At 35.3% G+C, this 11,931-nt stretch overlaps 1 protein-coding gene and 1 pseudogene across 2 annotated transcripts; one reads left to right on the forward strand and one right to left on the reverse strand.

Moving 5' to 3' along the window:
- Positions 1–557: 557 nt before the first annotated feature.
- On the reverse strand, positions 558–2,052 carry LOC143899134 (uncharacterized). The gene is made up of 3 exons (XM_077409134.1): positions 2,037–2,052; positions 1,718–1,922; positions 558–1,631 (listed from the first exon to the last, which is right to left on the reverse strand). Exons 1-3 carry the CDS (start codon positions 2,050–2,052, stop codon positions 581–583), a joined length of 1,272 nt encoding a protein of 423 aa, XP_077265260.1. The 3' UTR covers positions 558–580.
- A 3,748-nt stretch (positions 2,053–5,800) lies between these two features.
- On the forward strand, positions 5,801–11,691 carry LOC143899133 (uncharacterized; annotated as a pseudogene). Its single transcript, XR_013257398.1, has 6 exons — positions 5,801–6,644; positions 7,461–7,649; positions 7,858–7,926; positions 8,008–8,061; positions 8,140–8,202; positions 8,471–11,691. The product of XR_013257398.1 is annotated as an uncharacterized LOC143899133 (transcript).
- The last annotated feature ends 240 nt before the right edge of the window (positions 11,692–11,931 follow it).

An 11,931-nucleotide genomic window follows, 5' to 3' on the forward strand; every position in this document is an offset into this window, starting at 1 on the left:
ATGGCCCGTGCACTGCTGCAGATTGCGATAATGAATAACATAACGCTTCTTATCGTGCAGCGTGGCGAGAAGTTTGTCCTGTCGTTTGCCAGGCGGTTAATCGCGCGTCGTGTTTATCCTGCGGATACTCGAGATCGACTTCGAGAATATAGCCCGTAGGCGAATCCAAAGCGATCGCGCTAAAGTCAAAATTTGAAACGTCTTCGACCCATCGAAACTTCGCGTAGGGCAGTGGTTTACACATTGCCCAGCCGTACAAGTTGTTGACATCGAAGTACATTAGGTACGACGACGGTTTTGATGAATCGTACGACTGCATGTACTTGTTGTTGGCCTGCGCGTATCTGCCGGAACATTGACTCAGACCACCACGAATACCACGTTCGATAAACATAACCATGTCAATGTCGGTCAGCAGTTCGAAATTGACACACGTATGTTTCAACATGGCGTCCCACGTAAAGCCTGGTAAAGTGTAGTAGTACGCGGGATCAAGCCCGTAACTCACGACGCAGCTGTCGCGGAAATTTTCAAACACGTCGGCCAACAGCAAGACATCGGTGACATTTTCAGGTATAGATCACTGTATTCGCCCAGGGTTTGAAAATCGCTGCCATACGTTCGCGGCGTGCGCGTAATCGCTCTCGGATACGGTGTCACCGGTCAAGGAACTGTAAAATGAATCGCGCGGTGGTAAACACGTATCCTCCAGCTTTTCGACGCTGTCCACGTATTCGTATGGAAAAACACCTTTTCGCGTCAATAATTTGAAATCGTCGTCGGATAACGCGGAAAATTTTGAACGTATAATTTTTAATTTATCATTATCTAGGAAGGATGCCAATTTTGCGAGACTCGCGCTCAGAAATTTGTACGAGTCGATGAATTTTAATTTTATATCGTTTCGCGAATCTGATCTTTCCGTGGTGTCTTTCACGTGCTTAGTAAATAAGATGTACTTTTCCTTTGTTATAGGCAGTACATCAATCTTGCCTTCGAACGCGGCAGCTATCTCCTTGATAATGAAATGCGCGTCATAGCCTGACAAATTGTGGAATATTACTGGGATAAAGTGAGAATCCTTATAATTCAGATTGCACGTCGAGTGTGCTGGACCTCTGTAACGCCCAGTTAGGTGGCAATGATCGCGTACACGATTATCATTTGGCGCGAACGTTTTTTCACATATGTGACATTGCGCCGCGCTGTGAAATGTCTCCCACTCGTCTCGCGTTAGGTCTACCATGCATACAATGTCGGAAAATATGTTCTTTAAGCGATGCGCCAATCCTTTGAGTTCCTCGACGAACCACGCGACGCAGTCATTATCGCGACGAAATCGATACGCTGATAACGTTTCATCGTACGAGCACTGTACGTAGTATGCTATACTACATACTCGATGATGTTGATAGGCGTGTGACGCGTGTTCCGTCTCCGGTTGTGTCTTCTGCAGCACACACTCCAGATCAGCGTATACCACAAAGGGAAGTCGCTCTTTCCTGCTGTGGTTCTTCAAGCACAGCCACTTGTTGTCCTCACTCGGTAGTTTGATAGCGCAGTCGTTTACCTTTCGGCAATCCACAGTGTAAGACTGCAACTTGTCGCTCGAACTAAAGTAGTAAAGACATCTGCAAAAAAAGAATCATAAATATAAATTTTTTATACACAAAATATAAAAATGATATATATATTATTAAAAAGTATAAGTACTTACCGATCACAAATGTACTTCTGACCATGATGCTTGCTCAATTGTGAGCTCACGAGACGGGATAGATTTTTAATCCACGTGAAATGTCCAACATTGTTGTCTCGCGGATCCTGCACGTACAGCAGATTCACATATTTTTTAACACTCGTGCGGTCGGTAAGCCGTATTGGAAGAACGTTTGTTGAGTCGTTCAAACTGTTTAATTTGACTCAACGTCATTGGGAACTCAATGTTTCGTAAATCCAGTACCCTTGAATAATGCGGGTATGATGATTCTCGTTCTGAATGTCTTTCGGCTGGATGTAAGGCGGCGACCACTGACCATGCAAAACATGCATTGTCCATAGACAGCACATTGATCACCGCGTTCTTCACTTTAATGTCTTTAGGCAATTCCAAGTGACACCCCGCGCGCAAAGGATTGTACTTGTTGACGTTCACCGTCAAATTGAGGATTCGAGTCAACGCTCACCCACTGTCGCGTTCCTGGAACTCCTTGAATTTCGCACATTATATGCAGGCAAGTTATGCAATATCGGTACTTGGCGGCTGGATGTATCTGTGAAGAAAGATGGAAAGCTAACGCTAGTTCAGAAACGACTCCTATTATTAAGTTTGACAGAACTGTACGCTTTGTTTAAGGATTCGTATGCAGATTATAAAATTAGTTTTAGTGAATTTGCTAAATTAAAACCGAAAAATTGTATCCTTGCTGGTGCTGCTGGTACACACTTTGTATGTGTCTGTATTATTCACCAGAACGTGAAACTGATGCTAAATGCTATTGACGTAGAAGTACTTACAAAGAACACAGAAATGCTTATTAACAATTATAAAGATTGTTTGAGTAAAATAATTTGTCAACAGCCTAGTCCCGATTGCTGGCTTGATAATTGTAACAAATGTCCAGGCACTGCCGAATTTTCCGAAAAGGTAAGTTCAATCCTACAAGCGTCGCAGATTTTAGAGGTACAATGTTCTATATGGGCTGGAACTGATCGATCAACCCTGTTGACGCAAACATTGAAAACCGACGATTATATGAACATGCTATGCACTAAATTAGAAATTCTCAAAAGTCATTCATTTATTGCAAAAGAACAGTCAAATTTTATTGCAGAAAGGAAGCTGAATCGTCGCAAGGATGAAATAATTGTGATGTTTGACTTTTCCGAAAATTATTCCTATGTTTGTTAAGACGCTTCCCAAGCATTCCATTTCAATAATAATCAATGCACGGTATTCAGTGTTATATATTATTAGAAGGAAAACGACCAATTAATGCACAAGAGTAATGTGTTTTTGTCACCAAGTCCAAAACATGATACCGCAGCTGTGTACACTGTACAAAGGTTATTAATCCCAGAAATTAAGAAGGTAGTGAAGGATGTAAATAAAATTATTTACATAACAGACGGTGCCAAACAACATTTTAAAAATAGATACCAAATTGCTAATTTAATCCATCATAAAGAAGACTTTGGCATAGAAGCAGAATGGCATTACAGTGCAACTGCTTATGGAAAAAGTGCTTATGATGGCATTGGTGCAACTTTTAAAAGGTAATCTTTTAGAACAAGTCTCCTTGCAAAACCAGGAAGTGAAATGTTAACATCAGAATCTCTTTTCGCTTGGGCGAAAGATCATTTTCAAACAATAAACATTTTTTACTTTAGCAAGAATGATCATGAGAAAATAAGAAGAAAAATTAATAAGAGGTTTGAAAATGCTCCAGCTGTTCCAGAAATAAATAAGAACCATGGGATTATCGTTCTTTCAGACAAACCAAATAAACAAGTCATCATCAAGAGATATTCTAATGCTGAACATGGAGTCGAATGGTGGCCATATGGAAATAGCTAAAGAAGATAGACAACACTGAAACTTGCAAACATGTGCACGCACGCACGCACGCACGCACGCACGCACGCACGCACGCACGCACGCACGCACGCACGCACGCACGCACGCACGCACGCACGCACGCACGCACGCACGCACGCACGCACGCACGCACGCACGCACGCACATAAAGCCCAATGCAAACGGCCCTTTTGAGGGCCATATGATCTACAAAATCCAATCGGCCCTTTTCAGGGCCACATGATGTACAAAATCCAATCGGCTACCTCCACGTGGTGTACATCGGGTAAAGCTGAAGCCGAGGGTCGTTCTAATTTTAGTTGATGTCATTAAATCACCATACAGAATCAACAAAATATGCGTGTGAAATTGCTCGAAATACAATCTGGGGGTATACTGTGGTCTGTAGACTCAATAAAAAAATTTTAATTTTAATTTTTTAAATAATTCTTAATCTTCCCTAATCATTATTTCGACAACTTGACAATTATTATTAACATAATAATAATAATTTTTATTATTATTACTCTATTTGTTTTAAAATAATTGTCAATTTGTCGAAATGATAATTCAGGGATGGTTTTGAAGGGTTGATTTTGATTATAATGGGGGATAACGTCTGAAAACTATTTAATTGGATGTTATAAACCATTTTGTTTCAAAGTTGCATCGAATTTGATAGAAACTGCTAAGATTTTAGATGTTGTTTGCATACTTTCCTATTTTTTAGGGTGGTTTTAGCTGTTTTTTAAAATGTTTTTAGTTGTTTGATAACTGTTCAAGAGCTGTTTGATAGCTGTTTTTAGCTGTTTAAAAGCTGTTTTTAGCTGTTTTTTAACTGTTTTTAGTTGTTTTAGTTGTTTGATAGCTGTTCAAGAATTGTTTGATAGCTGTTTCATAGCGGTTCAATACCTGTTTGATAGCTGTTTGATCGCGGTTCAATAGCTGTTTTACAGATCAAATCACTGAAAGTCAATGGCGCGATATCGTTTTCGAGAATATATCTCGCGGTGACTTCATCGCACATGTGCAAAACTGCACATCGCAGATTTCTCGGAAGGTACAATTGTATGGATGCTGAGATGAAATTAGATATGATAAACAAACGATGTGACAATAGTGTGATGTAGAAGGATGAATTTGAAGGTACGCTCAGTAGTCGAGGACTAGAAGTGAAAGTCGGTTAGTGTGCTTGATCGTGCGGTTTATACAACAATTGGTTCGCCATCTTAAGAGCTGTATATCAAAGCCCGCCAATATGAGCGAGTACGCAAAATTTTGCAAACCGAAACGTAATTCTAAATTCAAGATTGTGAAAATTAGCGAACCGCAGATGAGAAACTGTAGCAGATTGTATAAGAGGAGAGTCGACGTAGTGCGATATCTATTCCGTCGCGAGATCGGAATCGCCGATCTCCGATCGCATCAAGATTTTCTCGATCTCCAAATAAATTGGTTCATCCTCGTAAGAGAAACGTTCTTTTTTTATCAAGATGGAAATATATGTGCCTGAAGAAATGGAAGTGTCTGGAGAAATATTTTAAGTGTATATTATCTAAAATTAAGAAACCTATACTGCTAAGAGATTAACAATAAGTGTAACAATAAATGTAACAATAAAAAAACAATCAATGTTGTGTCACACACACAGTGCGGAAGGTGACTCAAGAGCCGGGGGTTTCAGGTTAAAATCAAGCGGTGGTAAGCAATTTTTCTATTTGTAGTTTTTGCATAATTTCTGAACGAGAACGCGAACGGGGGAGAGAGAGACCGCGCGAACGAGAAGACGCGCGCAACTGGGGGACGGGGGAGAAACATCTACGATGGAGAGATAACGCGAGCGGGAGCGTGCCGTGTGACGTCACGCGGACTCCGCGGCGCGGCGAAACGCGGACTCCCTCGCCCCGCTCCGCGGCGAAAACGCGGTCGCCCCGCGGCGCCGGAAAACGCAGTCGCCCTGCGGCGCTGGAAAACGCGGCGCCCAAAAAACGCGGTTCCTCTCTGCCCCTTCCCCGTAACACCCAAAAAACGCGGTTTCCTCCTCCCCCTATCCCCGCGGCGCCTGAAAAACGCGGTTCCCCTCTGCCCCACCCCCCGTAACGCCCGAAAATTGCGGTTTCCCCCTTCCCCTCCCCCCGCGACGCCTAAAAAACGCGGTTCCCTTCCTCCCCTCCCCGCGGTTCCCCCCGCCCCTCACCCCCCCTCAGATCCCCGGATCGGAACCGGCCTAGCTTACCTACTCATAGTGATATCCGCTACTATGGGAGACAAAGGCGAACCCATAGGTGAGCCAAAAGTTTGCCGATAGATTACCCTATTAAACATAAAAAAGGTCGACTCAAGAACAAATCTGACCGCTAACATCCGCTAAAGTGTACATCTGCCCTCATGGAATTAACGTCGGACATGAATGTCGAATAAGGAGGGTCTCGTCACAGTATATACAGTAGCGCAACTCTCCTGATTTCTTGTTGTTTAAAATGGAGTGCGCATGCGCGAAATAAGTAAGCGCCCACTAACCCCATCTGAACGTCGTTCTCTGAACTTCTTTCTCAATTGCTCTTCCTTTCTCCGTTCTGCTTCGCTCCCTCTTTGAATTTAAATGGTCAGTTAAATAAATGCCTATCTGTATTGGAACAGAAATTTGGAGGGAATTAGCTCAATTAGTCACTGAATGCTATTGAGAGCTGTTAGAAGTGTTTGACAGACTCTGAATACGTTTATGTGATTAAAGTGAAAAGAGTTTACAAAGTATAAAGACAGTGAAAGAATGAAGTAAAGAAAAGTGAAGAAAGTGATAAAAGTGAAATAAATGATAAAAGTGATAAAAGCGAAGGAAACATAAAAGAGAAATTTTTTTCTAAGAGAATAGTTAACTTATATAAATATTATATAAGTTTTCAATTCTCTTGGAAGCACTTTGATCTTAGCTTTGTTTCAGGTGTTGCTGCATATAATAATTAAAAATGAATGAGATAAGAAAGCCAAGCTGTGCAGTACCAGAGTGCGTTAATAAGTTTATTGATGTGCAACGACATTTTTTTAAATTTCCAAAGGAACAAGACAGGTATAACACATTGCTTTATATAATATTATTATTTTTTATATAAATTATATTGCTTCCTCACATAGAGGAAGCTTTGTTTTCGTAAAATAAATTTTTTTTGTTTTTCTGAATGCGTTCAGAATGTTCTAAAACGTCGAAAAATTGCAGTTTTAAACAATGTCTGTATGTATGTATGTGTGTGTGTGTGTGTGTGTATGTATGTGTGTACGTGCCAAATTTACCGAAATTTCTTTAACTCCAGAACTAATCAACCAAATCGTAACGAATTATATATGAAATAGGGGTAGAAAAAACTGAAAAATATAATAGAATTAATAAAAATTGCTAATAATCAAGGGGTTCTTTTTTAATAAAATTTTGAATTTGCAGAAATGTTTGTTTATGCTTTAATTTCCGCAAATTTGGAGATATCGATCTATTTCTAATTTTATTATATTTTTCAGTCTTTTCTACCCCTATTTCATATATAATTTGTTAAGATTTGGTTGATTAGTTCTGGAGTTATAGAAATTTCGGTAAATTTGCTCTAACTTCCGCAAATATTGAGATATCGGGCTTCTTTATAGTTTTTAAGTGTGCAAGTAGAACCCTTTGCTCACAAAGCTTCTTCTATGAGGAAGCCAAAAAAATAAATACTAATAATTATATATTAAATAAAATAAAAGTTTCCTCATATACATTAAATTTATACATTAAATGAAATAAGCTTCCTGTAATAATGAGGAAGCAATGTGCAAGTTTGTAATTTGCACCCATTTTTTTTAATTGTAATGTGTGCATTACTTTGTCATTGGTAAAATGGTACAACATTTACAGATGGCTGCAATGGGTACGAGCATGTAGAAGGCTGGATCTAGAACCTAAAGGTCCAGAATATGCCCACCAGAATTGTCGTTTGTGCCATTTGCATTTTGAAAACAAATGGTACAAAATTAATAAAGTTAGGGCTTGTCTTCACCCAGATGCTGTACCCACTATATTTTTTGGACCAGGTTTTCAACAACAGTGAGTTTTTAATAACAAATAATTATTAATTTTACATATTTTAATTTAATTAAATTAGTTTTGTTTCATAAAAAAGTATAAAATTGAATAATACTGGTATAAGGTATATAAAAAATAATAATAGCAACAATATCTAACAATATTTACATTATTTTTTATGTATTATGTGAAAGTAACATATAAAAACAAAATAATTAAAATCTTTTAGGGACAACACAGCACCCGAACAAACAACACAACAAAATGAGGAAAACGTGGTTAAAGAGAAAGTAGATAGGTATGCTAAATATAAATGTTCTATTTGTTATAATATTATATTTTATAATAAATATTATATGATACATATTTTTTGTTGCAGAAATACATGTGCTGAGGCAACTGTTGCAGAAATGCAAGTGCAAGAAGATAATAGGTAATTTATATTAATAAGAGACTTGTTTACGTTTATTAACAATAATGGCTAAAAGAAAAAAAAATTGTATATTTTCAGCAAAGCAGAAACTTCACAAACAATCGTCCCAATTATTGTCAGTGACGTAGAAATAACTCAACCGTAAGTTTTTCTTTACTAATTTACAATTAAACATGTATTTTTATTTTCTTTATTTGTTATGTAATAAAAGTTTTCTTATAAAATATAATTGTCAGGATATATGTAATTTATTTATTAACACTTTATATTTAAATTTTTTTTAACTTTAGATTTTATTTAATATTATTTTGATGTTTTTGTCTCTTACAGCAAAATAGTTACACAATTACATATATCATATTTAAAAATAATCTTTGTGCTATGATCTAACGTTTGGAATATATTATAGGAGCACATCTACTATCAAGAAGCCTGCAGTTACGACTAAATCGTCTGATGATAGCCCGAGAAAAAGGAAATTGCGAGAGAAGTTCCAAAAATTAAAGGCGCAAAATAAAGTAATGCGTGAAACAATCCGACGGCTTCGTATGGAAAACAAGAAAAAAGCTACAAAAGTTGAAGAAGAAAACAAATTCGATCAACTAATAAAATTAGGCCGTAAGTTATTACCGGAAAAATTTAATAGATTATTAGCGGCACAAGTCGACGCACAATTACAATGTAAACGTGGCAGAAGATATGATCTCGAATTTAAGAAATTTGCTTTATCATTATTTTTTTTAAGTCCACGAATGTACCGGGAATTGAAAGATTCAATTGCATTGCCTTCTGTACGTTCTCTACAATTATTTACGCAAAAATGGAATATTGAGCCTGGTATAAATGATAAAATTTTTGAAGCACTTAAATTAAAATTGAATACGTTGCCTCTTGTAGAACGTCATTGCATAATATGTGCCGACGAAATGAGTTTAAAAGCTTATTTATTTTATAATATATCACGGGATATGAAATAATTGGTTTCGAAGACATTGGTGATAAAAAATCATCTAAACCTGCAAGAAGCGCTTTAGTTATTATGGCACGTAGTATTGCAGGTAATTGGAAGGTGCCTATTGTTTTTTGTTTTGTAGAAACTACATGCCATATGAACTTTTTAAAAAATCTGATATTTAATACAATAATTAAATTAAGAAATACAGGTGCTATGGTGCATGCATTGGTTACGGACATGGGTTCTAATTTTATACAACTGTCCCGTGATTTAGGAATATCTACACAAAATTCAACTTTTTCAGTTAACGGAGAAAATTTAGTTTACATTTTTGACACTCCACATTTAATAAAAGCAACCCGAAATAATTTGTTAAAACATAATTTTGAATTTAATAATAAAGTAGCTTCGTGGGATCATATTAGACAGTTTTATATGCAAGACGTCAAACAATGGATAAGAGCAGCTCCTAAATTATCAAAAATTCATATGGACCCAAATAACTTTATAAGAATGAAAGTTAAATATGCCGTACAAGTACTTAGTAACCATGTATGTGCAGGAATGTGTACACAGATGTCTGTCGGTCATCTTCCGACTGAAGTCGTTGGAACTATAGATTTAATTGATCGTTTTGATAAGTTGTTCGATATGTTAAATTCGTCCGCCGTAAATAATCCTAAAGAACATGGAAAAGTTTTTACCGGAAGTGAAAAACAAATGCAGTTTTTGCAAGAAATGTCAGATCTTATAAAAAGTATTAAAGTAGTTATTAATAATAATAATGGTAAATATGTAAAAGTTAAATGCTTTGAATGCTGGCAGATAACAATAAATTCAGCTTTGGGAAACATTAAAAAATCATAATTTTCCATATCTCCGAACACGTAGATTGAATCAAGATTGTGTCGAAAATTTTTTTGGTTCCGTTCGGAAACAAGGCGGTAATTGTCTTAATCCGACACCTATACAATTTAAGCGCGCCTTTAAAAAACTTTTTAGTACAACATTATTAAAACATTCGGATACGCAAAATTGTGCTTCTGATAATGATGACATGTTAAATCTTATTGGAACGTTAGATAATAACAAAGAGTCCACTGTTTCGGAATTTACTGCTTCATCATCGGCGCATAACATTTTAAATATTCCGACTCATGAATATCGTTCAATGGATCTGCCAGAAGAAAACGCATTTAAATATGTTTGCGGATTTTTAATTAAAAGATGTACAGCAATACATTCTTGTGATATATGTACAAAATATATGAATGATAATATGGCTGTCTTAGATAATACAACATTATATTGTTCTTTTCGAGCCTATGAAAACGAAGAAAGAAATTTGTTTGGGAAATTAAACATACCAAGTAATGACTTTTGTTATTATATTCATAAATTAGAAGAAGTATTTGTAAAAAATTTTGAGAAGAATTGTTTCCAAAAAAAATATTGGCAATTATTTATTCCAATTAACACAAAATATATTTTTTGAACCGCCATGTCCAAATTTCCCTACTTCATTTTTGATAAAATTATATCTTCGTATGCGTATATATTACACATTATCGCTGCATAATAAATCGTGCAAACGGGTTACCACAAAAAATAGGAAATTTTTAAACGTTTCCCATTTATAAATTTTCTTCTTATAATGTTTAATTGTCATGTTGAGTTATGCGTTACGGGCATATTTTAATTATTGAGGCTACTGTTTCATTGATTCTTATTCTTATAATGGATTGTGATATATTACTTGCCCAGTATTGTGTGTTCATTTATTGCATTTTGTTTATTTTCAAATTATATTGTCTAACTTATATTGTATTTAATAATGTATTGATTGTATTGTTGCGTTTTACATTTTACTTTTAATTAATGGCAACATGTATGTGCAATTTTTTCAGTTGCGTTAATATTGATATTGTGTTTTGATATTATGCGTTCATATTGTGCGTTGAAATTATGCGTTGAAATTATGCGTTACTATATATGTATTAATATGTGTGCATTAATAGACTTTTATACATTACGTTACTTATTAAATTTTATATTGTGTATGTTACATAAATTCATATATTCGTGTGTGATAAATATATATATATGTATGTTTATATATATGTATGTGCGATGGTGCATGTGTATTTGTAAAGGCATGAATACTGTTAGTGATACATTAAATTAATTAATTTTTTTTTTTTTTTTTTAAGTTCTTACATGCCTCAAGGATGAATAATCAAAAGGTTATACGAATGAAAAACTTGGAGAAGAAATGGAGCTTATTAATATTACATTTTATAGATTCCTTATTTATATTTTGAGTATTTTCTGTTCTACATTATTGTACGGTAATTATTGTAGCTTGCACTTTTATTGCCCTTTTCTTTTTTTGGGTTGTATCGAGGTGGATCGAGTAGCTGAGATACAGATCAATGAAAGAATTGTACAATAAAGTGTATTTAATGTATTTTTTTGTTCTGTTTCTCTGGTCTGTGTTGAGGTGGATCGAGTAGCTGAAGCATGGAGCAGTGAATAAATTAAAAGAAAAAAGACTACAATTTGGTACTACATAATATGTAATTTCTTATGTATTGTAATAAAGATACAATTTTATTTTATATAAAAAATGTAGTTTCTTTATTATATTTATTAATAAAACATGTACTTTTAATATATTGCAGTTATATTTATTACGGGTATATTCTTTTTGTATAGAGATATACTTAAAATTATTTTAAAATGTAATATTAACATATCGTTGTATTAAAATTAAAATTTCATTTATCGCATTTTAAATTAAGCATGAATATATATCTCATTTTTATTTTGGATGCATAATTAAAAATCATTTATTTATTTCATTTAATGTAATAAAACTATTTTATATTAAATATTTTATAATTATAATTGTTTTC

Source organism: Temnothorax americanus, unplaced genomic scaffold (assembly GCF_048541705.1).
Source record: "Temnothorax americanus isolate GAGA-0224 unplaced genomic scaffold, ASM4854170v1 Scaffold258, whole genome shotgun sequence".
NCBI lineage: Eukaryota > Metazoa > Arthropoda > Insecta > Hymenoptera > Formicidae > Temnothorax > Temnothorax americanus.